The following is a 27,667-nucleotide window of genomic DNA, read 5'->3' on the forward strand; positions in this document are numbered from 1 at the left end:
TTTACAAAATAAAGATTGAAAAAAAAAATAGAGAGAGATAATACTTTGAGAACCACATCTTAACCATTACACTTGCAAAATTCAATGTTATCGTACCAATACACATGTAAGAACTACAAGATATGGTGAGCTACTGAAAAGCTATCAATACATTGCAGTAAGAGACATCAGATTAACATAGCATGAACGGCCTGCAGTTGCTTCAGTGTTTGTTCTGGCACCAAATGCACAAGAAAAACATCAGGACAGGTAACTACGAGTTCCAAGACTCGGGGCTAATCTGTTCATGACCTGTAGCTACTGTACCCTCCAGCACCAAATGATCCATAGCCGCCGCCGCCACCACCACCATATTGCTGTCCGCCGTATGAAGAAGATGAATAGGAGCCGCTGCCTAGGTTAGAGTAAGAAGACTGCCTCAAGCCTGTATCTAATTGGCCATAACTGCTTGCAAGTGATTCTTTGTGGCTACCCATAAATTCCTATAATGACGATTCATTCATCAGTTACATTGCAATTCGGAAGAACACTATAGAAACTCGACAATCGCATATAACTTACAGGGCTTTAAATGTGTTACATAAAAATGTGAACCACTTATACCACAACTTGTTGGCTTCTTGAAATTATTTTTTATAAAAAGAGGAAATTGAGATTACCTGGATAAGTTGCTGAGCTGTCTGAACCTCCGATGACGTCCCTTTTATTTCCACAGTGATTTCATCAGGTAAGCCCCTACTTTCTTGCACTGTGAGAATGGCACCACTAGTACGCCGTATATAAGCAATGTTTGCTCCCCCAATGCCAATGATATCTTCTGCATAAGCTAGTGGTATTTGCATTTGAACAGTTTGGGAAATCTGCAAAGGAAAAACAAGATAAGATCGCCAAATAAAAGTTTATTGTTTTGACATAACAGAGCAAAAGTTTTCACACATCGAAAGAAACATAATATTAGCAACTTTAGCGTAATTTAATTATGATTTTACAGATCTAGGTTTCTTACAGCAGAAAACATAAGCAACTAATCATATAATCCCAGTTGAGATAACATACATACTACATATACTCAGCTAGCGGTATTTGGCAAGTGTAGCAAAGTGGCATATTGCAGCTAAAATTACAACAGTTTACAGTTAGCAAATGTTTCTCCAATTCATATCACCAACCAGAATTTCTACCAACATATCTAATTCACTAGTGCACTTCACCTTTCCGAATAAAACCATAAAAATCACGATAAAGAACATCAAATCAAAAATGTTTTCTCTGAGATAACAAGCAGATATTATCCTACAAATATCTCAATTAAAAGACGGGAGCTTCTGTTTCTTTCTTACTTCATACTTATCCCTATAATCTCCTCTGTCTAAAGGTCAATTGCAATTAAAATGGCTTAAACTGCAACAATCAGGAAATTGCACACGAGATCTGATTTTACTCAAAAATGCAAAGAAAAATCCCTTTGATTTCAACTACTGAGGAGAAATCTTGCAGTGGGTAACAGTGTGTTAACTACATCATGGCATGTCAATTATACGAGTCATAGACAGTGGTTTATGCCGTTTCATATTGCTGTTTGGCTATACATAATCCGCTCTTGTACTTCCATAAGAAACACTCCATCCCAAATATATGTCCTTCAAAAAGCATACAGTTTAAGAAAACTTAAAAGTAATTGATAGAAAGCATAGCATAAAACTGAAGTACAGAAGTTGTTTTCTATAATTAACAATTAGTATAGTCAATTCACGGAGGCACTGGAGGTTGGCAAACCCATATACGAGCATCGACAAGACCATGATCAGTAGGTGAAGAGAGAAGCTATGCAACTAGACAATTATATTTACTTGTACATCTCAATGTTACTCCTTCCCCAAGTCCCAAATCAAGATTACTCTCAACAATATTCTCAATTATTCTCGAGTAACATAACCATTGAGAATATTCTACCCAATATTTTAAATGTTTATTGACTTTCTACCCCACAAACTCAAGATGATGAGTTAACTTGAGTTTGCTTATTTTATAAAGAAATCCTAAAACATCACCGGAAAGAAAAATGGTGCTACAATTCTTTCTCCAAGAAAGTCAACAATTCAGTAGTAGGAAAAAAAGAGCATTTTATAGTAAATCGAAAGGAGTTCTCTAAAAGACGGTACAGTACCGTAAACATCAAGACATCATCAGTTTATCTTGAAACTAGAAGGTGAAAAGTAACCAAAAGTTGCAGAAACAATGATCCAAACTACCATGCTCAGAGGAGGAACTCGCTACTCAGACTCCAATAAGAACAAAAGATGACTTTCCATGCCGATGATAAAAAATTCAATGATCAACGGCAATACGAATATTCTAAACTAATATTCTACTCAATACTTCTCTTAATTAACAAATTCATTAAGAATATTCAATACAAATTTTAAAGTTTCGCTTCACATTCAACACTCCATACAACCATAAGAGGAGTTCTTTTTTCTTCTTGTATATTTGAACAAGAAATACTAAATCACAGCAAAGAAAATGTTGCTAGGATTCTTTTCCCTAGAACGTTAATAGCAAAGCAAGCGCAATACTAAAAGAAATGTGCTTATCGTAATAAACACAGAAATATATTCGCATAAAAGAGGTAGAGGGATGAAATGTCCAGGACCTCGTCAGTTTAGCCTGAATTAGGAGCTGAAGAGTAAATGAATATTCTCGAAACAATGACAGGAAATACAATGCTCAGAGGAGAAGAGGGACTCACTGCCTGACTCTAATAACACGACAAAAGGAAGTAAAAACAGCGAGTGAAAATTCAATGGCCAACAATACCACGAATAAAAAGAAGAATCTAATATCCACACTTTAATACCACGAATAAAAAGAAGAAAGTAAAAAAGTTTTGTTCGAAAAGTCACCTAACAACCGGTGCCACAGGAGTGGTCACCCAAAATAAAAATTGTGGCGCCAAAACGGTCAATAGAAAGAAACAAGAATAGTGAACTTATGAAAGGACAGAAAAACGTCGGATCAGATAGTATAACGGCCCATGACAGTAGGCAAAAACTAATTTAGTCTCCACCAAGATTGCAGAAGCTCCCATACCATGTGAAAATAGACGAGATAAAATCTAAACAGAAAAAAACATAATGTTTCCATAATGTAAAGTTCCATGCTAAAGACACAAACCTGAGTAATAACAGGATTTCCAGCACGACCAAGGCCTGAAGTACGATTTCCAGAAAGTCCAGGATCTTGCCCATACAATGAAAGTCCAGGAGGATGATATTGTGAATCCAGCTGGCTTTCACGTTCAGAAAACAGAGAATCCCTCTTTGTTGGAGGAGGATAATCCATGCCAAGTCCAGGCCGTGACGTATTAAGCATCGTCCTCTCAGACCAAGGTTCAGGTTCGCGTTCCTGCGTCTGAGTGGCAGGTGTATTGTACTGTGGAAAGAGCAAGGATAACAAATATAAGCATATATAAAAGGACATTGATTTGATAATAAACTGAAAAAAGAAAGATAAGTAAACTTACGCTCTTTTCAAACAAGGGAAGAACGCTATGATCCACCAAGAACTTTCTAAGGTGCCCAATCACTGCTTCTAAAGCTTTAAGAACCTTCAGAGCTTCACCCTGAATCTCCACAATTCTCTCATCCGAAGTCGCATAGATTGGCATTTCATCTGAGTACATAAATTAAAATGAACCCCTGCAACTTATTTAGCATAATTCCAGTAACTCAAACAGTAATAGAATGAAGACTGCGACGAAATACCATTTGAAAGAACTCGAATGGAGGCACCAGTTGTTTGCTGGATAGGCTTGATTAAAGACCCTTGTTTTCCTATTAAGTTCACAGCTTGTGTTGATGCTACAAGTAGTCTGATAGAGCAGAATGCAGCCCCAGCAGCTCCAGGTAAGTTTCCATCAGCTTCAAGTCCACTAACACGTTTGAATACTCTTATTACAGCATCCATAGCAGGGGATAATGCTGCCTCAGGTTCTTCCTTCCCCGATATTAGAACCTATGACATTATTTATGGAGACTATTGTAAAGACTAATTTTTCAAAGAGAGGGCAGAACAGAAAAAGGAGGTCGAAAGTCTTCACAACAGCATCTACATATATTGAAGAATGATAGCTTCGAAAGAATGATAGCTAATGATGCATCTAAGAGTGAGAAAAGAAAAATAAAATGCAAAATTCGCAAGAAAATAATTGACAGTCACCTTTCCTCTTTCAATTAGTCATATTAAGGGAGATGGGAAGTAATTTTTGTATCTAAAACCTACATCTATAATACACATCTATCTTTCCTCACCACTAGCCCCCTAAAGTAAAAGTAGAAAACACAAAAGATCAATAAACATGCGCTCAAGCGGCATACAGCATCTCAAATATGGTGCAAGAAACTGATTTTCATTTGATCTTGGAAGCGTCCGTCCCTTTTTGCCATAAAGAGGTTCTATTGAATCTTTCCTTCATTTCTCTCTGGGTTAAAATTATGACAACTACGAAAAAGGTTTTATGGAAGATCACGTGGATGCAGGAAACTTGTTAGTTCCGCATCAAATCTTGGATCATATCTGTCCCATTTCTACAGCCATAGCAAAGGGGAAAAACTCTTCAAGCAGTCATCCACTGGCCCAATTATTAGAATTTGCATAGTTTAAAACAATGTGTCGGTATGGATGATGTTTTGATTGCATATAAATTGGCACAAAACAAAGATGTTTATAGACTCAAGATACAAAACAAAGTACTCCTATATCAGGACAGCATTTTGAAGATCCAGAAAACAAATGCTACACATAAGTTACACTGTTACACTAGCAAACAAAGCAGTTGCAATGCAATGTTCGTATAATAAAAATTACGGAAAGAATCCAAGAAAACACTAGTCGTATAGTGAGAGCAAATCTATCTTTTTTTTTCTCTGATAACCGAGAAATTCCCTAGGCCCAGCATCGCACAGTTCGAAGCTGGGTGTATAACGGGCCCGCCCCTCTATTCTTCTCCACTTAAATACCAAGCTTTTGTATGCGGCAGGATTCAAATTCGTGATATAAATTCTATCTTGTCAAAGCACTATGTGCGTCATAGGAATTATACCATGTGCTTTGATACGATGAGAATTGCTCTTTATTGGTTCCCTAATATGCACTAAAATTTTAGGTACTCTATTCCCCTAAAAGAACAAGCATTGCAGCCTTTAGCTATAATACAGATAATTAACACCTCACTAGCATGATTTTGTAAAGATGGAACCCTAACTTTACACTTTCCCAACTAAACACCTCAAGTTGGTCAAACACATGTTTTAAACCCCTTTGACAATTGACCAGGTTTATGTAACCTATCCTTGACTGGGTTGTACAAAGGGTGTGGTAATCATGCTTGTATGGAGTGTACATACATGCTTTATCAATAAAGAAGCATAAATACATGTTCATTTCTCTTCTCACAGTAAGTCTTTTTCCTACTTAATAGGATTAAGAAGTAAAATAATCATGGTCATTTCTTTGCTTATTGCTTCACCTCTCTAGCTCCCTTAACTTTTTCAGCTCTTTTGCTTTTCGTTATTTCAACTTCTGTCCCTCAGAATTAGCTTTGACATTGATCTTCAATTACAATTTCATTGATTTTCAAATAGATGCTTGTTTAGATGTCTAAAAGTAGATCACATAGCGAATTTGAAATCGCATAGCTCGGCAAAGTTTCTTAGCGTTGTTGAACTCTATATTGGGCTGGTTCTAATCTCGTGAAATTCCGTTAGCTTGCTGTTTGTTGTAAAAATCTCTGCCAACTACTTCTGGTGACTCGTTAGTGTAATACTTAGTCCTCTCTTCAATTTCATCCCAAGCAACTTCATCGTTCTCACTCTTCTTTCAAGTCATTAAAGCTTGAGACCAGATTATTTTCAACATGAAAAGATCAGTTGAGTCTGTTGCTTACAACTAACATTTTCTCTTTTTCCTTTTGTGTGGAAGGTACGGGGCAGGGGATGGAGGGTGCGCAGAGGATTTATGCTCTCGAGAATAAAGTGAAACTTTTCCATACTTCCACAAATTCTTCTTTCTTTCCAGGAAGAGATTCTCCACCAAGATAATCAGACGATATTTGATGCAGACATTATCACTTTTAAAGCCGGAAAAGGTACTAACAGGACCGAGAACTACTGAAAAGGACTATGCATGAGAGAGCTTGTCGTTTGAAATTTCCAAGTCCCTTTTACCCCTTAATTTGTCATCTCTTCCCAGTGCTCCCAGTGGCGGCCAAATCTATCCACATTCTCCCAGTGGTGTCTGGTAGTATTGGGTGGAAGAGAAAGGAATGGTGCTAGTGGAAGAGAAGGAGTACGGTGCCAGTCAGAAGTTGATAAAGAGAAAGGTCTTTGAGATTTTATAGATAACGCGGTGAAGATAAATAATGATGTGCGTGGATACTGATGTTTTATCGACATTCTCACAATTGAGGGACTCACGGGTCCAGATGTTTAAAATCTGTATTCTAAAAACTTGAGGTGTTTATTGAGAATCATGAAGTTAGAGGGCCAGTTTACAAAACCATGCAAGCTGAGGGATCAATGTGAGTTAAAAGTGGCATTCTAAGTCACAAAAAACTCAAACTTTCTAAACCCTTCAAGCTTATATGTCATAAAAAGAATTTATAGGCCAGTAACGCTAACCAATAAAAATGTGATACTCAAGAAGCGTGAACCTGTGAATCCTGTGGTAAAAATCCTACTTTGCATCTTAGAAGTGCAAAATTTGATCTTCCTCCTCCAGTGGCATACTTCCTCTCTTCCATTTTACTAGTTTAAGATGTTCATTTAACTAGTGTATTATTTTTTTATTATACGTATTTAACTAGTTTATTATATCAGTCGCAGAGCAAGGAAATTCAAACATATGCGAGATTGCATCTTGAATTTGAATATGTGACCTAAGGTAATTTCTTGAACCACCTTCATTAGAGTTTATATGTTCAGAAAAATAAACTGGACTTGTAATACTAATTATTTGTATTTGCATAATAGAGGCAAGATGAGCTTAAATGGAGTATCGTGGTTAGTGAGGATTCATAGAGCCAACCCCAACTTGTTTGGAACTGAAACATAGTCGTTAATGTTGTTATCATTACAGTAGAATCTTCCCTTACATCAACGGAATTCAAAAACTTATATATATGAAAAAACATTAAACACCTAAAGGAGATTCAAATTAAATGCCCCCCCCCCAACACATCCGCCCGCCTCTAATCAATGGTGAAACAAAGTGTTACTAACATAATGTTGAAATGTGAGTTTGATAGATAATAAAAATCAAATCTTGATAGCTAACTTAACATGAATTATATGCAACTATGTATAAATTAAACATTGCTAATAGGATTGTGCATTTGAAAAGGTAAAACTTACAATGCGATCAGGAGAAGAAGGAGGCCCATCGAGCACGCGAATCTTCGCGCCCGTTTCTTCACACATCTTCTTGACGAGCTCACCTTTACGCCCTATTATACTTCCAACTTTGACCACAGGTACTACCATCCTGAATACACAACTCCCGGGCCATCCCGGCCACTTTGGCTTCTCTATTGAAACCTCTGTAGCTGGAACTGGTTCAGCGTTAACTGAAACTGGGTCTGGGACTTGGTCTGTTGTTTCTTCTGGTTTTTGTTGAGGATTTTCAGGCTCTGGTTTGGTCTCGGTGGTTGTTGTAAGGGTTTCTGGTGATATTGTAGAGCCGTTCTGGGTTTGTTCTGTGGAAGCCATTGGTAGACGCTGCTAGGGGTGGGGGGTAGGGGTTGCGGGGGGTTGGTATTAGGGTTTAGTGTAAGTTTTTGCAGGTGAGGGAAAAAGAAAAGAAAGAGGAGAGGGAAGATATTGACGATTTTATAGAGGTCGAGATTTTCACGTGCATAACACGTGCCTATGCATTTTTCTCTCTCTTTATTTTTCACTCTCTTTAAGTAATAGTACAAGTTTAGTACTATTAGTCTTGTAAAAATTTACTTGTACTCGCTGAACCAAGCAATTTAATTTTAGAAGATGCAAATTAAAATGAGATTATTTGCCACTTAACTGTGATTACTTGCTAAACGAGTGGGAAAAAACACATATCTTGTATTCATTTGGTATATATATTCTATACGTGTAAATTTTAATCATTTTCATATTTAAGTGTTCTAATTTCTAAAAGTGAACGTTAGAAGACAAATGATCAAACTTTTGGAATAATGTTTCATATAAATTTTAAAGCATTTTGGAAAGAAATAGTAAGTAAAATTATATTATAGTAGCATATTTTGGATAACAATAATAGTAACCAAAATTATACTAGAGCAAAATATGACAAATATTTTAATTTAAGTTGCAAAACATTTAGTGTATTGAAGCATTTGATGGCACACCTTCATAAATTTGACCTTAAAATTCAATTTTTATCCACCGAGAAAAAAAAAAGAAGAAGTAAATAAGTACTTTGGTGATTTATGTAGGAGCTACATACTTTTAATACAATCATTGAAGAAGCAATTTTTCAAAAAACTTCATACTAATTAAGTAGTTATGACAGAATAAGTGTTGATTAAAACTTCGTACTATTCCTCACTGTTTAATTCCCTCCCCTTATTTTCCCTATGTATAATAAAAATATGAAACAGCACACGTGATACACATATTGTCAATACAATAATAACATTCGATATATATCATTGCAATTTTACCAAGCCCCTCCCTTTTTCACTTAAAGAAGCAATGCATCCTTGTTTGAATGATAGGGGAAAAGAGAGATTGTAAAGAAATTCTTGATACGAGAAAAATATAACATTTGAGCGTGTAGTGCAATGTATAATGCATGTATAATATTGTAGATTTATATATATATGCATATAGCTAGGTATAAAATAATTGACCTAAAAAATAGTTTGATAGTTGAAGTCGACAAAGAGTATCAAGTCATACAAATGCTGGTAGCTTTCATTGAAAAACCAAATAATAAGGTTTTTCTCTCAAAGAATCACATGCAAAAATCATCTTCCATATTTTTAAGCGTGATTAGCAATATTAGGTGCAAGACGGAAAGAAAATTTTATGGATAGGGTAGCAAATAAGGTGATTAAATACAAAAAAATAAAATAAACAATATTCCAAAAATCTAAGCAAAAAAGGAGCTTTTTCAATGGGTATAGTTGAAATTCATTGAAAACATATAGATAAGTCAATATACAAAATTTGAGTAAGATTGGAGGTGATTTGGACTGGTTTTGTATCCAAATTCGTAATTAAATCGAGTTCAAAAAATTCTTCTGCGACACATGTATCTAACACACAGGTATACATGGATATATATGTGATATACAATTAATACAAATATGATACATATATGATACACAAATGATACACAGTGTGATACACATTATTTTTTTCATGTTCAACTTTTACTTTGAATTTTCAATTCAAACCACCTCAAAACTTCACCAAATCATCCCAAAACTGAGATTCAGGCTCCTTAAGATATACCCAATCTATTCTAATAACACCCACTCAAAAGAAAGTAAAAAAATTAACTTTTTTTGCTACAAATAGCTAATTGGCTAATATTGGTAATATTTTATGAATTGGCCAATTTTTGTAATGAACTACTTATAAATGGACATAGCTGGTCGTTACCCTATTTATATTCTATTCTTAAGTATATTTACATTTCATGTCTCAGAAAAAAAAAATTAAAATCACATACGCATTGTTAAAACCTGTGTGTAAAGTATAAAACAAAGTTGAAAAGAAAAAAATACAAGCTTAAAATAATGAAAGGTGATCCCACTTCAGCGCCTGCCCATGTTGAGTTGGAGAGATACACCCATTCCCATTAGCCCTAACTCTATCCAGGAAGTTGGGTGGTGATCCTGAGGAAAGGGGGATGAGCATAGATTACTGGCATGTTTGGGATTTGAAGAGGGAAGGGAGGAAGATTTTCCATTGTTTGGAGTACGATGATTCCTTAGAATTTGAATTAATCTGTACCTCCTCCTTTGGTGACCTAAGGTGATTCTCGACATACTTGGGAGAGTGGTGAGGTTGATATAATGTGTTGGAAGCAGATGTAGCGGTAATAATTTCTTTTATTTGCATGGCATTTGAAGGGATTAGCGTGTTTGGTTTAATAGATTTGATAGCTTGCGTTTGATTTGGTACGTGTTTCAATGTTTGAGACATTTGTCTAAAGGAGTTGGTTTGGTTGGACGAGTGGACGTCTGCATGCATACTAGGGTTATCAACTAATTGATTGATTAAGTTATTAAAGGGGATTGGGGTGTCACTCATAGCTAACGTTTGAGAGGAGTTAATCTCTGATTGGGTAGTGATATTATTAGAGGGTATTGATATGTTATTATCAATAAAGCTTTTCCTAAATAGGTTAATTAATCCTCACCAAGCTACTTTTATTAAAGGAAGGCACACTTGTGACAATGCTATCATAATCCAAGAGCTTATGTTAAAAATACACAAGCAGTTAGGTACCAAGGCAAACATGGTCTTTAAGATAGATCTTGAAAAAGCTTTTGACCGATTAGAATGGTCTTTCATCTATAGGACTCTCCATTTTTTTAAATTTCCTCCTAAAATCTCTACTCTCATTATGAATTGCATAACTACTAGTAGAATATATGTCCTGCTGAATGGTAGTAGAAGCAACTTTTTTGACTTCCAGTAGAGGCATTAGACAAGGTGATCCTCTATCACCTTATATTTTTATCTTATGTATGAAAATGTTATCCATCCATATCAATCACTACGTAGACACAAGCTGTTGGACCCCTATATCAATGGGGAGTAATAAATATCAACTATTTCACCTCTTCTATGCAGATGATTTAACATTAATGTGTAGAATTGATAAAAAACTCCAACAATCATGCTTTAATGCCTTAATTTTTTTTGCAAATTACCTGACCAACAAATCAATCACAATAAGTCTAAAATGATAGTGTCCAGAAACTGCTCAAACTTCCAAAGAATTGGTTAAGCTTTTCAATATCAACACTAGCAAAAGCTTTGGAAAATATCTAGGATATCCTATCACTAATCACAAACCTAAGTCTTCTCATTACCAAATCATTATAGACAAGATGACCAAGAAATTGGCCTCCTGGAAATCAAACTTCCTAAGTATGGCAGGAAGGGTGACTCTAGCTAGTTCCACATTAAGAGGTCGTTTGGTAAAGTGTGTTAGAGCAAATAATGCATGCATTAGCTTTGTGTATTAGTAATGCTTTGTTGGGTAAACGTTTTCAACCTATGTGTGAGCACGTGATTTTTGTTTTTTGCGCGACAGTCGCTCCAAAAGAATAAAATTGGTCTTGCTGTACAATTTTTGGATTTTTTGTGCGGCACTTTGTTGATTTATTTGTGACTTTGGCCTATTTTTATTTATTTACTTTATTAAAATAAAATTAAAAAAAATGTGTACGTGTCATGCATAATCTGAACCGTAACATGGTTTAAATAGAAAGGCATAGACAAGCATCTTTGTCCGTGATTTTGTTTTGTTTGATTTTACTTGTTTTGAAATATCTTAGTGTGTGTGCGAATAATTGTATTGAGTGTGTATTTAATTTTTGATTTTTTGTTTAGTTTTGTTTTTAAAATAAATAAGGAAAAGAAATTAAAAAAAAAAAAAAAAGAAAAGGTCCCTTTCTTCTTCCGGACTTGGGCCAATTTCAACAAAATTGGCCCAAACAAACAGCCCAAAACCCAGGCCTGCCCGGTCCATACCACTTAGTACCCAGGGTGTCCAAACGACGTCGTTTGGATCGTGCCTGATCTGGGCCGTTGATCTCAGAGTAATCAACGGCCAAGATCAGTTCCCCGTAACCCACCAACAAACCCGACCCGTTTACACCCGGACCGAACCCAAACCCTCAACACTTGAAACGACACCGTCCCACTTAACCATCAGATCCAGACCGTAGATCTAAATTGATCTAACGGTCGAGATCCGTCCACCCACTAACTATATAAGCCCATAATCCTACCCTGCCCCCCCTATCCGAACCCCAGCCTTCGTCTTCACAACCTCATCCCCTTCAAACCCTAGAGCCGCCCCTGTATCCTCTACCATGAAAACCGGCGGCATGAACGCCGGTGACCTTCCCCTTAACACCCTAGAATCCCCTTGCCTTCCTGAACATGGATCTGTTAACCATGTAGTTCGAATCCCTCCCCACCTTCTCGAATCTTCATTTGAAGATTCGAGTCAAAACTCGATCTACACAGTTTAACCCCAGCTTCACACAAGACACTCCCCAGACCCCCCTCGTGACCAAACCATACTTGGTTTGCTCCGAATCTAACCAGGGAAACATGAATCCCGGATCTGAGTTTTGGAACTTTGTAGTTCCTCGTCACTAGTTCATACCCGTTCGAGCCAAAGAAATTAAGGTCTAAGGGACCTTAATCGAAGTGTTTCTCTGAGAAACACTTCGATTAAAGTCCGTTCAGCCTTAAGAAAGTCTGTCCAAGTCCGAGTCAAGGTTTCTGATTTTTTCAAGATTTGAGGTGAGTCTGCTTTCTTCCCTTTATTTGTTTTGGTCCATGTGAGTGATTAAATGTCTGTTCATGTTTTGTTTCAATTTGTGCCTTTGAATTTTTACCAACTTCTATTTGTCCACCTTGCCTGAACCACTATGTTTGTTTGAACCCCTCCTATTCTGATAAGACATGTGTATTGGTTGTATTCCAAGTTTGTACTGACTAGTTGACTCCTCGAGGGCATTTCTGTTTAGTCAGTATAATTCGAACCATGTATCAATACTGTTTAAATGTCTGATTTTTGGCTACGATTGTGTATGTTAATGCTAATATAGTCGAGTCGACATGTGTCGTCAATTAGTTTCAGTTATCCGAGCAATAACAAGTCGACCTACTTCTGCTAAGCATTGTTTGGATCAATTAAGAACTCAGTTTGTTTACTTATAGTTGTCAATTTGAATCAGTAATGTAAAAGGAATGTTTTGTTTAAAGTTCTGAAATGGAGGGCATGTGCACTTAGCATAGCATGTGCATTGGTGCACCTCATGTGCCTTGTGCACAGCCTGTTTTCCTGCATAAAAGGGCTTTCAATTTTAAAATGGTTTGACAGCATATGCTGTCAGATATATTCTACTGCCCATACTCGCTTTTAGTTAATAAAATGGAAAAGTTGAATCTGCCAGGGAATGTGAATGGGGTCTAATACTTAATTAGCTAAAGTTGGAATCTGAAAATGAAAAAAGGGCACATGGGAGGGGTACTGTGATATTCAAAACAGGCTGTTAAAAGGGTTAAGGAAGGCTTATAAAAGGGGGATAGACATACAGGGAGAGTAGAGACATATACAGAATTATAGGGGAAAGAAAATACACACACTGGACCTTAAGAGCTAAAAAGAGGTAGAAAGAGACAGAACTGAAGGAGAAAAAGAAAAGAAAAAAAATAGACAGACTGTGAGGAATTCTTTGAAAGAGAGAGCTAAAATACATACAAATAGATACACACAGATAGAGAGAGGTTGAGAGATAGAAGGTGTACAACCAACAATCAGAAACTGTTTCCTCCTACTATTATTTGGGTTTCAGTTGTTCAACTTGTTGAAATCAATCTTGATTCTTTGAAATTCCAGTTGGGTCTATTAGTCGAGTGTTTTCATTGGTTTACTACTGGTTTGGTCTGTCTGGAGTTCTGATTCTACTCCACTGGGTGTTGCTGTTATTTGGCTATTACTTTCTATTGGCCATAGTTGCATTTCTGCACTCGAGCCTGTTTCTTGCTGTATTGCTTTGCCTGCTGCTATTCTGCCCTGCTGCTACTGATAGTGTTGTGATTGCTGCTGCAATTTTGTTGTCATTATACTCTGTTGACTCCCCTTTCCTTCAATTGTCAAATATTTCCAGGTACACAACCTCTGAAACCTTGTATTGTTGAAAGTTTGAAGTTGAAGCAGAAATAAAGAAATGAACATCAGTTTATGTTACAACATTGGTGTAAAAAGATAGTTCGAATGTTAGTTGGGCCTGTATTGTTACTGCAAACTGTAAATATTCTGTATAAACTAGCATACATTCTGTTTAAGATGAACTGTTAGATAGCATGGCTCAATAGTAATGACAGTATGACATAGACAGCATGTTTGATTTAGTATACATTCAGTTCAGTATAACACTCTGTTTGGTTTAGTTATGACTGTATAACATAGAGTCATGGTAAGCACTTGTATGTATTTTGCCTAGACCACTAAATTGACAAATCTGTGGTACTAGGTCCGGGATAAATGTATCCCAAACAAACTCTCATGCAGTCACATTAAGAGTTTGGCTATGAAGGCCAGCTTTCCTGTCAGATTATGTGTTCCAATATAGGTTCGATATCGAGTCTCGGTATAGATTCCTTGTTTCGAAATAATATGATGATTGTTGAAGGAAACTAATAGTCGTTCTGAGTTCAATTAGTAGTAATTTTCCTAATAAAACAGCCAATTTCGTTTATCAATTTCGAATAGTTTAGAGTTAAAAAACAGAACTTGGAGGTCGTTAAATATAACTCAGTATATGTTGTTACTTTGCTTGCAATCTCACTTAGCAAATTAATAAGCGCGTTCACTCGATGAAGACAAAGCATGAGGTGGCTCTCACCTCATAAATATTCAATCAGGTAATCAAACAAACTTAGGTTCGGCAAACATAATAAAGATGCAGTCTGTATTTGTTCAAACAGGTAAGTTCGGTATCATCTTTCTTTTTTTTAGAGACAAAAATAATAGAAATGTAGTCACTGTAGGATACCCTTCTAAAATAATGAGACGAGCCTCGCCAAATAAAAATGCAAATTGCGGGGCCCTCAATAATTGACCATGATAAATATTTAGAGTTTGGGACGGACTGTTTAGTGAATTCCACTGCCTTCCCCAAAGATAATAACGCGTTTAAATTCTTTAGGCGCGACTTTAAGTAAATTATATTCTTAAAATCGGGTGCACATTGATGTGACCCAAATCCAAGTCTTAACGGAGTCAAATGTGTTAACAACTACGGGTGCATTGATTGTGACGTGGTTCGAGATGCATTTTCACGACGTTGCAATTCTACAAAAATAAATGATAATAATAAAAGCGGTTTAAACTTAATAAAAGCACATAAGTCACAACATGTATTTAAATCAGATATTTAGCCATTATAACAATTCAAGCGACCGTGCTAGAACCACGGGATTCGAGGGTGCCTAACACCTTCCCTCGGGTCAACAGAATTCCTTACTTAGAATTTCTGTTTCGCAGACTTCATTTGGAAAAGTCGAAAATTTCCTCGATTTGGGATTCAAGATAAACCGGTGACTTGGGACACCAAAAGCCAAACCTTTCCCAAGTGGCGACTCTGAATTAAATAAATAATCCCATTTCGAATATTGTCACTTAAATTGGAAAAACTCCACCCGCGCATCTAACCCCTCGGGGCGGGCGCGCAAAAAGGAGGTGTGACAGCTCTGGCGACTCTGCTGGGGAAAGTAACCCAGAACCACTGGTTCAGGGTTCAAGAATTCGAGCTTAGAATAATTGTTATATTTGGCTTTGTTATCTGATCTTTATTACATGTTTTTGCATAACGTGCTAAATGTTGTCTTTTACCGCTTTGATATTATCTGAACTGTATATAAACTGTGCCGAAACCCTTCTCTTCTTACCTCCGGGGAGAAGCTCGCTGGTCGAGACTCCCTATTCTGTTAGTGTCAATACCTGAAATAAGAAAGAGGTCGGACAAGTTACAAAGCCGGACGATCTCGCGGGTCCCCGGTACGTAGCCCCCTCCTCGACTCGAGTTGTCCGCTCGGGTACACAGTCTAGAACAAATACCCAGGTCACGAACCTAGAATAACTTGACTTCATGCCGGATCCCTAGTAGGAACGCTTATTTGCATCATGTTGCATTTGACTTAGGGGACTCAACACAGGGGTTGGGTCCGTCTAGGACTAGCGACCTGAAATGAAAAGACCATCTTGTTGCATCCTATTTGTTTCCGCGCATTTATTTGTCTCGGACATGCATGCTGCCTGACTTTGGAGTATTTGAAAATAAAAAAAAATAAAAAATATCAGTGTATAGGACTAATTTTCTACTTTGAAAAAATAGCAATGCCCAATTACCGTCAAAACTCTGTCGAAATTTTGCAATAATAAAAGGTGAAAATGTTTTATTTACTAAGAAAAAAAAACAAAAGATAGAAAAATAGTCTTTTTGGAAAGTTGTTTGTTGAAAATGAAAGAGTTTTGTTCTAAAATAATTCGGTTAATTTGACCGAACTACGCGGGTCTGATTCTCACCGAATGTGAGATACGTAGGCAAACCTCATCGGTTCCGGCCTCAATTTTCAAAAATCAAAAAAAAAAAATTCCCTTTAGTCCTTTCTTTATAAAATTTTTCCTTAGAAAATATTAAAAAAAAAAGAAACAAGAAATAATATAGAAGTTTTCTTAAACTCAAATAAAATGGTCTCCTTCTTTCTGAAGTCTTTCGTGTGAAATAATGTAATAAGAATTAAAAATCAGCAAAAAATATACTCTTTGCTTTCTAGTCTCTCTTTTGTAAATTTCTTTTAAAATATATATATATATATATTTGAAAAATTGAATTTCAAAATATTAGGATTTTTCCTTTGGAAGTGCTTTTGTAAATAAATAGAACTCAGAATGCCACATCATTTTCTTAAAAGTCTCTCTTTCAAATTTAAGGGGCAACATCATATACATTCTCTCTTCCGTAGAAAAGGGAAAACGAACGGAAAAAAAAATCAGCCAAAAATATTTTCTTTTTTAATAAATTTCCAGAATTCAAGGCGAAAGCAAATAAACAAAATTCTCTTTTTTCTTTTTGAATAAGTAAATAAACAAAGAATAGTCAAATCTTTTGAACCCTATGCTAAATGAGCACTTGCTTCTTTATTTTTGTTAGTTTCGAACTACGTAATGATCTGATTCACGTAGGCATCGTGATACGTAGGCAATCCTCATCGGATCCGGTCACATTTCTTTTACTGCAAAACAAAAAAAAAAACACAAAAAAAAAATGTCGGAATGACGCATGCTCTCGTAGCAAACATATAGTAATCCACTTAACTGTATAGGTGCATCATGCCCAACGTGAGATTAACTATCTGTTATTTGCTGCAAATTAACCGTGCGCTTGTCGATGAGTATATCCAGGGTTTTTGGAAAGACGGTTGGTTTGGTGAAAGTCTGGCCTCGCACTCATACTTCACGAGGTCAAAGAGAAGTGTTCAACTACCTGTTGTTAGGACCAGAAGCAGTACTCACACTTACTTCACCAGGTCAAAAGGAAGTGTGGAAATGTCTTCAGAAATTCCATCGCAAACAATCCCGGTTTCCGAGGAAAGCTCGATCTCAGCCGTCCTCACACCTGAATCCGCAACTGCGGAGGAAAATAGAATCATACGGCTCCGCATGCTGGAAATGCTGGACGACTGGAATAATGGGAAAGAGCTGCCAAGTGTCGTCCCCGGATTTCCTGAATTATTCTCCAGGTCAAGTGGGACTTCAAATGTTCCCGTAAATTATCCTGCTACCCCATTCGGGTACCCAGCCACCTCAGCCTTCTCTGCTGGATCGCCTTCTGACCCTCATCCCCGAATGTCAGCCACCGATGCAAGCATAAACATCTTTACTGCATCGCCTTGCCCGATTACGGCACAGCCTGCCACGTACAAGCCAAGCTTTGACTCATCCTCTTTTACATTCCAAGCACCATCGTTCTCAATGGAACCAACTAGATTCGCTACCAGCACTAATCCTCTACCGCCTCAGTGCGAGCTTGCACCCAGGCAGGATCAGAGCCCCAGGATTGCAGAACAAAACGAGATTGCCAAGAGAATGAGAAGCCTTGAACAAAGTTTGAAAAATATGCAAGGATTGAGCGGACAGAAGAGCGTCTCTTACGCCGACCTATGCATGTTCCCTCACGTGCACTTGCCAGCAGGTTTCAAGACCCCAAAGTTCGAGAAATACGATGGGCATGGTGACCCCATTGCACATCTTAAAAAATACTGCAATCAATTGCGGGGAGCTGGCGGAAAAGAAGAACTGCTAATGGCATATTTTGGAGAAAGTTTGGTGGGAGTCGCTTCGGAATGGTATATGGACCAGGACATATCTCGCTGGAATACGTGGGATGATCTTGCCAGAGACTTCGTAGGGCAGTTTCAATATAATATCGACATCGCACCAGACAGAAATGCTTTGTCAAACTTAAAGAAGAAACCCTCGGAAAGTTTTAGAGAATACGCCATCAAATGGCGTGAGCAAGCGTCAAGGGTAAAACCTTCCATGGACGAGATAGAGATGGTCACTACCTTCCTCCAGGCTCAAGAGTCCGACTATTTCCAAAACATGATGTCGGCAATGGGAAAGCCTTTCGCAGAAGCGATTAAGATTGGAGAGATGGTGGAGAACGGTTTGAAAACGGGAAGAATTTTGAGTCAGGCAGCCATAAGGGCAACCTCCCAAGCTGTCCAAAGCGGGTCTGGAGGAATGGCAAGAGGGAAGAAAAAAGAGGAAACATCCATGGCAGTGTCAGAGGTGGGAGAATATCATAATCCCGGGCTTTGTCCTTCGGAAAGAACCTCGCAGCATTATTTCCCCCACCAAAATGCGACCTACGCTCCTCAGCCCTACATGGTCATGAGCACCCAGCCTTATATCCAGCGGACACAACCAGTCAATCGGGGGCAGGCCCCACATCCTAGGAATCAGCCTCCTCACCGAAACCACTACAATCCTCGACCTCCTCAAAATAATTTCCGTCCTCGGGAACCACCCAGGAGACCCAACTACACACCAATCGGTGAACCCTATTCCACCCTATTCCCTAAGCTTGTCCAAATGAATTTGTTGCAGCCCATACCACCGAACGGGCAGAACCCGGGATCACCATCATATCAGCGGGGTGTCAGATGTGCATACCATTCAGGGGTAGAAGGGCACGATACCAACGACTGTTGGACATTGAAACAAGTTGTGGAGAATCTGTTAGACCAAGGGAAGATTGTGTTGAGAGACGAGGACATCCCAAATGTGACCAATAATCCGTTGCCCGCCCACAACAACGGGCCGATAGTTGGGATGATTTGTGAAGACGAGGAAGTTGATCCGGCACTTAAAGCCATAATTGCTATTGCTGATACAGAAAAAGGACCCAGGGTAACTCCGGAGCAAGGGAAAGGAATAAGTGATGTATTCAAGCAGGCCTCCATGGTATGGGGGACGATCAAACAACCTTGGCCGAACGAGCCAATGTTTGTCGGACGCATACCACAGGAACCAAAATACAACAAAGAGGGAGATGATAAGGTGTCCCCGCTCGACGAGAGCGAGGAAATATGTGAGGCGACAAGGGAAGAGCTATGCGAAATACACATGGTCCAGCCAGGAGAGGGCACTAGCATCGTTGAAGCATCGTACATGGGGCCAAGCACCAAGCTTCAAAACTAGAAGGCTACACCATTCTTGATCAAACGGAAGTCCTAATGAACCTGCCTTGCCACTTTCTCTGCATTACGAATTACCCCAGAGGGCGACTCAGATGTTTTCTTCATTTTTCATGTTTTTAATTTCCTGAATGTCAACCTTTTTTTCTTATCTTCCCCAAAACGCCAAGAAATGAAATCATGTTTCATTACTCATTTTCTCCTTCTATGTTTTCTTTTGTGTTCTCTTCAATTCTGATAAATGCAGCTTTAAATAACATGACATGTTTGCGGACTTCATGCCCGGATCACGAGAACTCCGATCAGATTTCAAATAATGAGTCAAAATTTGAGATATAAAGAATTTGAAAAGTAGGAACAACTAAAGAAAAGTGGTTCATGGTTTGAAAAATGTCCGTCACTAAAGCAGAGTTTGAGAGCAGTAAATGGGTTTAGACCCGTACAGAATGATAACCTTAATAACTGCGGTTTGTCACGAGCAATTGTACCAAGAAATAAGGGTCCATACGTCATCAAAAAACGTTACCAAATGGAGCATTTGTATCTGGGCGACGTCGGAAGAAACAACGTCAGCCTTGCTTGGAAAGAAGGTGCAGTGATATGTCTAAATCACTCTAGCGATATCTTTGCACAGTTTGAGATGACGTAGGCTTTCATTCTCGCTACCCAAACACTATCAACCCTTTGCAAACCCATTTGAGCTGGTTACTCTTCTTTGATTACCCTCTTTGGAACCTGAAAAATATTATTGAAAAAAATTGAATGAAAAAAAAGAGAGAAGGAAGAAGAAAGAATTGGAAGAATGAGGAAATATATACATAAAAAAAAAGAAAAAAAAAGAAAAAAAAAGAGAACCTGAACTACGTTTGACTTGATTCCGAAAGGATACGTAGGCAACCTCTCCTTGGGGTTCAGTCACACCAACAATAAAAATCCAAGAAGCCCCCCACCCCCCCCCCACCCCCCGAAGGTAAAACTGGGGCAGAAGTTATAACGGATCAGCAATAATCCCACCAGGTTCCAAAGTTGTAGTTCAATCCAATTTTTTTTTCACCCCAAACCTTTTTCAAGTCCTTCTGATCAATCAACGAAGCATTCCAAAATAGGAAGACGGAATTATTTGGGTCTGATACAACAAATGAGGAGAATAAAGATAAGAGAGTCTTGTCGGTGAAAACCTTTGGGCACCGTGAGGCGATGCGAGAAGAGAAACTGAAAATGAGAGAGCTTGTTTAGTAAAAACTCGCAAAGAGTACTAGCAGGCGACATTAAGAAGATAAATGAGAGAGGTCGACTAGCGAAAACCCGCGAAGGGCGTTGTCGGCCAAAAAGATGATTCCACCTCAGAAAGTCCTAGCAAGGTTCTCAGGCTTTGAAAAATATAGATCTGTTTTGATTCATGAGGAAATGCAAGTTCTCGGAGGTCGGGCATCCAGTCCAAAAGGCATGTCATGTCAGTTTGAAACTGGCATACACTCCAGATAAGTCTTTCCTTTCCCCCGAAAGGGGCTTTTCTCTTTAAACTCATATGTTCTCCTTTACATAGTTTTCTTTGATCTAACTCTTCATTCCGTAATAATCGCAAAGAAAGGTAGCAGGACCGGTTTTACAGGGCTCCGTTTGGCAAGAATCAAATAAAATGTACGACCTCAGTGGCGCGTCAGTCCCATCCCGACTTGCCATGGTAGTTGATTTGTTTCCAAAACCGACAAATCCCTACAGGGTATCCCTTGTTACAGATCCCCCATGGAGTTTCCCCTCGTACAATTCCCCAAAGAAGTCCACCCCAGCACATCCCCATCAAGTTTGTTACAAAAAAAAAAAATCCTCACAGAGTTCACGTTGGACAAATCCACACGGAATTTCCTCTTGTACAAATCCCCACAGAGTCTCCCTGATAAAATCCCCAAGCAGAACGGGACGGAAAAACCAAAGCCTTATAAGGCAAATCATCACAAAATCGGGAAACGCAAGTCGGAGTAGTCCAAAGGTTTTCGCATGTAAATCTAATCAATGACAGAGTTTTTCAACAAGGATTAGGCTAAGACAAAGCAATTGGAACGGTCAAGGCCCCCAAAACCAACCGCCATTTTCAAACTGACCATGTTTTCTTTGTCCAGGAAATTGAGACAGGTGCGACTCAAAGCAGCCATGCATGAAGCTGGTGTAGCCCAAAGAAATGGAGCACACCAGCATTGAAACAGCCTTGCAGCGGGAAAACGACCAATGGTAAGTTTCCCCATAATTCTTTCGTGCATTTCTGATAAATAAAAAGAGAGAAAGGGGAGAACCAAAGGAAGGAAAGAAGACAAGGAATAAAAATGAATATCTCAAAAGAAAAACAAATCATGGTAGCATAGGACCTCGTTCCTCAACTATCCCGGTATAAACCCCGGATCTCCCTGGCATAACCCAAGGAGCCCTTTTTATCCAAATTCCCGGCATAACCCGATGAATCTTTTCGGCATAACCCGATAAATTTTTCGGCATAACCCGATAAATCTCCCGGCATAACCCGATGAATCTTTTCGGCATGATCCGATAAATCTTCCCGGCATAACCCAATGAATCTTCCCGGCATAACCCGACGAATTTTTTCGGCATAACACGATGAATTTTTCGGCATAACCCGATAAACCTTCCCGGCATGATTCGATGAATCCTCCCGGCATAACCCGATGTATCTTCCCGGCATAACCCGATGAATCTTTTCGGCATAACCCGATAAACTTTTCGGCATAACTCGATAAATTTTTCGGCATAACCCGATAAATCTCCCGGCATAACCCGATGAATCTTTTCGGCATGATCCGATAAATCTTCCCAGCATAACCCGATGAATCTTCCCGGCATAACCCGATGAATTTTTTCGGCATAACCCGATGAATTTTTCGGCATAACCCGATAAACCTTCCCGACATGATCCGATGAATCCTCCCGGCATAACCCGATGTAACCTCCCGGCATAACCCGATGAATCTTTTCGGCATAACCCGACGAATCCCCCGGCATAACCCGATGAATCCCCTCGGCATAACCCGATGAATCTTCCCGGCATAACCCGATGAATCTTCCCGGCATAACCCGACGAATCCCCCCAGCATAACCCGATGAATCCCCTCGGCATAACCCGATGAATCTTCCCGGCATAACCCGATGAATCTTCCCGGCATAACCCGATGAATCCCCTCGGCATAACCCGATGAATCTCCCCGGCATAACCCGATGAATCTTCCCGGTATAACCCGATGAATCCCCTCGACATAACCTGATGAATCTTTTCGGCATAACCCGAATCCCCTCGGCATACCCGATGAATCTTTTCGGCATAATCAGATAAAACTTCCCGGCATAACCCGATGAATCCTCCCAGCATGACTCGATGAATCTTTTCGGCATAACTCGAGAACTCTTTTCCTTTTAGTCAGCATTAGGGTTTTAAACCCTAAACTGAATTTTCCTTTTAGTCAGCATTAGGGTTTTAAACCCTAAACTGAATTTTCTTTTTAGTCAGCATTAGGGTTTTAAACCCTAAACTGAATTTTCCTTTTAGTCAGCATTAGGGTTTTAAACCCTAAACTGAATTCTTCCTTTGTTCGGCATTAGGGTTTTAAACCCTAAACTGAACCTTTCCCCAGCTAGTCGGTATTAGGGCTCCAACCCTGAACTGAGCATGCATATCCTCTTTCATCAATTTTATGAACTTCCTGGCGAATAATTAACGAAATTTTCCTAGTGAAACTGGGGCAGAAAATTTCGTTCGTTTGTTTTCTCCCGCAGGTCTGACCTCTAGCCACATGGATCAAAATGACCCACGAGATGACTCCCAGTTCGGAATCAAAGAAGAAAAAGAGAAAAGAGAAAAGATGTCCCGATACATCAGAGTAAATGGAAGGCAGATTGACTCCAACATTTGATTAAGGTTCTGATCCCTGCCAATCGCGCCTCACTCAGTATCCCGGAGATTAAACAAGTCGCCGCAACTCGCAAGCATCAAGATTCAGATCGGAGTCTGCAAGCAGAATCAGCTAAGACCCAAGATCAAGTCGTAAAAGAATCATAGATCGGAATCTTGTAACTAGCAGTTGACATGCATATAAGTAGTTAGTTCAGTTTCCAATTTTTGTTTGGTTGTAATAAGGCGGTCAGTGACGTAGCAATGACAACAGCAGCAGCAGTAGCAGCAAGCATTGCAGTCCCATGGTAGTCCCAGCTACCAAAACTTCTCGAACTACATTGACCTGATTCCTGTTTAGCCCAGGATATGTAGGAAATCTTTGAAGCAAGATTCGGTCAGACCTTTCAAAAAAAAAAATGCTTCATACGGAGTGGTCCATAGGGAAAAATCGCTCATATACGCTCACTTTATCTTTGCACGAAAACTCTTCGTGTTTCCGAACAAAGAGGGGCAGCTGTGAGCACGTGATTTTTGTTTTTTGCGCGACAGTCGCTCCAAAAGAATAAAATTGGTCATGCTGTACAATTTTGGATTTTTTGTGCGGCACTTTGTTGATTTATTTGTGACTTTGGCCTATTTTTATTTATTTACTTTATTAAAACAAAATTAAAAAAAATGTGTACGTGTCATGCATAATCTGAACCGTAACATGGTTTAAATAGAAAGGCATAGACAGGCATCTTTGTCCGTGATTTTATTTTGTTTGATTTTACTTGTTTTGAAATATCTTAGTGTGTGTGCGAATAATTGTATTGAGTGTGTATTTAATTTTTGATTTTTTGTTTAGTTTTGTTTTTAAAATAAATAAGGAAAAGAAATAAAAAAAAATAAAAAAATAAAAAGAAAAGAAAAGGTCCCTTTCTTCTTCCGGACTTGGGCCAATTTCAACAAAATTGGCCCAAACAAACAGCCCAAAACCCAGGCCTGCCCGGTCCAGACCACTTAGTACCCAGGGTGTCCAAACGACGTCGTTTGGATCGTGCCTGATCTGGGCCGTTGATCTCAGAGTAATCAATGGCCAAGAACAGTTCCCCGTAACCCACCAACAAACCCGACCCGTTTACACCCGGACCGAACCCAAACCCTCAACACTTGAAACGACACCGTCCCACTTAACCATCAGATCCAGACCGTAGATCTAAATTGATCTAACGGTCGAGATCCGTCCACCCACTAACTATATAAGCCCATAATCCTACCCTGCCCCCCTACCCGAACCCCAGCCTTCGTCTTCACAACCTCATCCCCTTCAAACCCTAGAGCCGCCCCTGTATCCCCCACCATGAAAACCGGCGGCATGAACGCCGGTGACCTTCCCCTTAACACCCTAGAATCCCCTTGCCTTCCTGAACATGGATCTGTTAACCATGTAGTTCGAATCCCTCCCCACCTTCTCGAATCTTCATTTGAAGATTCGAGTCAAAACTCGATCTACACAGTTTAACCCCAGCTTCACACAAGACACTCCCCAGACCCCCCTCGTGACCAAACCATACTTGGTTTGGTCCGAATCTAACCATGGAAACATGAATCCCGGATCTGAGTTTTGGAACTTTGTAGTTCCTCGTCACTAGTTCATACCCGTTCGAGCCAAAGAAATTAAGGTCTAAGGGACCTTAATCGAAGTGTTTCTCATCTGAGAAACACTTCGATTAAAGTCCGTTCAGCCTTAAGAAAGTCTGTCCAAGTCCGAGTCAAGGTTTCTGATTTTTTTCAAGATTTGAGGTGAGTCTGCTTTCTTCCCTTTATTTGTTTTGGTCCATGTGAGTGATTAAATGTCTGTTCATGTTTTGTTTCAATTTGTGTCTTTGAATTTTTACCAACTTCTGTTTGTCCACCTTGCCTGAACCACTATGTTTGTTTGAACCCCTCATATTCTGATAAGACATGTGTATTGGTTGTATTCCAAGTTTGTACTGACTAGTTGACTCCTCGAGGGCATTTCTGTTTAGTCAGTATAATTCGAACCATGTATCAATACTATTTAAATGTCTGATTTTTGGCTACGATTATGTATGTTAATGCTAATATAGTCGAGTCGACATGTGTCGTCAATTAGTTTCAGTTATCCGAGCAATAACAAGTCGACCTACTTCTGCTAAGCATTGTTTGGATCAATTAAGAACTCAGTTTGTTTACTTATAGTTGTCAATTTGAATCAGTAATGTAAAAGGAATGTTTTGTTTAAAGTTCTGAAATGGAGGGCATGTGCACTTAGCACAGCATGTGCATTGGTGCACCTCATGTGCCTTGTGCACAGCCTGTTTTCCTGCATAAAAGGGCTTTCAATTTTAAAATGGTTTGACAGCATATGCTGTCAGATATATTCTACTGCCCATACTCGCTTTTAGTTAATAAAATGGAAAAGTTGAATCTGCCAGGGAATGTGAATGGGGTCTAATACTTAATTAGCTAAAGTTGGAATCTGAAAATGAAAAAAGGGCACATGGGAGGGGTACTGTGATATTCAAAACAGGCTGTTAAAAGGGTTAAGGAAGGCTTATAAAAGGGGGATAGACATACAGGGAGAGTAGAGACATATACAGAATTAGAGGGGAAAGAAAATACACACACTGGACCTTAAGAGCTAAAAAGAGGTAAAAAGAGACAGAACTGAAGGAGAAAAAGAAAAGAAAAAAAATAGACAGACTGTGAGGAATTCTTTGAAAGAGAGAGCTAAAATACATACAAATAGATACACACAGATAGAGAGAGGTTGAGAGATAGAAGGTGTACAACCAACAATCAGAAACTGTTTCCTCCTACTATTATTTGGGTTTCAGTTGTTCAACTTGTTGAAATCAATCTTGATTCTTTGAAATTCCAGTTGGGTCTATTAGTCGAGTGTTTTCATTGGTTTACTACTGGTTTGGTCTGTCTGGAGTTCTGATTCTACTCCACTGGGTGTTGCTGTTATTTGGCTATTGCTTTCTATTGGCCATAGTTGCATTTCTGCACTCCAGCCTGTTTCTTGCTATATTGCTTTGCCTGCTGCTATTCTGCCCTGCTGCTACTGATAGTGCTGTGATTGCTGCTGCAATTTTGTTGTCATTATACTCTGCTGACTCCCCTTTCCTTCAATTGTCAAATATTTCCAGGTACACAACCTCTGAAACCTTGTATTGTTGAAAGTTTGAAGTTGAAGCAGAAATAAAGAAATGAACATCAGTTTATGTTACAGCATTGGTGTAAAAAGATAGTTCGAATGTTAGTTGGGCCTGTATTGTTACTGCAAACTGTAAATATTCTGTATAAACTAGCATACATTCTGTTTAAGATGAACTGTTAGATAGCATGGCTCAATAGTAATGACAGTATGACATAGACAGCATGTTTGATTTAGTATACATTCAGTTCAGTATAACACTCTGTTTGGTTTGGTTATGACTGTATAATATAGAGTCATGGTAAGCACTTGTATGTATTTTGCCTAGACCACTGAATTGACAAATCTGTGGTACTAGGTCCGGGATAAATGTATCCCAAACAAACTCTCATGCACTCACATTAAGAGTTTGGCTATGAAGGCCAGCCTTCCTGTCAGATTATGTGTTCCAATATAGGTTCGATATCGAGTCTCGGTATAGATTCCTTGTTTCGAAATAATATGATGATTGTTGAAGGAAACTAATAGTCGTTATGAGTTCAATTAGTAGTAATTTTCCTAATAAAACAGCCAATTTCGTTTATCAATTTCGAATAGTTTAGAGTTAAAAAACAGAACTTGGAGGTCGTTAAATATAACTTAGTATATGTTGTTAGTTTGCTTGCAATCTCACTTAGCAAATTAATAAGCGCGTTCACTCGATGAAGACAAAGCATGAGGTGGCTCTCACCTCATAAATATTCAATCAGGTAATCAAACAAACTTAGGTTCGGCAAACATAATAAAGATGCAGTCTGTATTTGTTCAAACAGGTAAGTTCGGTATCATCTTTCTTTTTTTTAGAGACAAAAATAATAGAAATGTAGTCACTGTAGGATACCCTTCTAAAATAATGAGACGAGCCTCGCCAAATAAAAATGCAAATTGCGGGGCCCTCAATAATTGACCATGATAAATATTTAGAGTTTGGGACGGACTGTTTAGTGAATTCCACTGCCTTCCCCAAAGATAATAACGCATTTAAATTCTTTAGGCGCGACTTTAAGTAAATTATATTCTTAAAATCGGGTGCACATTGATGTG

General features: G+C 38.7%; 1 protein-coding gene across 1 annotated transcript; it reads right to left on the minus strand.

The window, feature by feature from the left end:
• Positions 1–44: 44 nt before the first annotated feature.
• On the minus strand, positions 45–7,860 carry LOC107775003 (RNA-binding KH domain-containing protein PEPPER). The gene is made up of 6 exons (XM_016594664.2): positions 7,410–7,860; positions 3,765–4,014; positions 3,524–3,672; positions 3,175–3,432; positions 660–860; positions 45–482 (listed from the first exon to the last, which is right to left on the minus strand). Exons 1-6 carry the CDS (start codon positions 7,761–7,763, stop codon positions 285–287), a joined length of 1,410 nt encoding a protein of 469 aa, XP_016450150.1. The 5' UTR covers positions 7,764–7,860; the 3' UTR covers positions 45–284.
• Between the last annotated feature and the right edge of the window lie 19,807 nt (positions 7,861–27,667).

Source organism: Nicotiana tabacum, chromosome 18 (genome assembly GCF_000715075.1).
Source record: "Nicotiana tabacum cultivar K326 chromosome 18, ASM71507v2, whole genome shotgun sequence".
In the NCBI taxonomy this organism is placed as follows: domain Eukaryota; kingdom Viridiplantae; phylum Streptophyta; class Magnoliopsida; order Solanales; family Solanaceae; genus Nicotiana; species Nicotiana tabacum.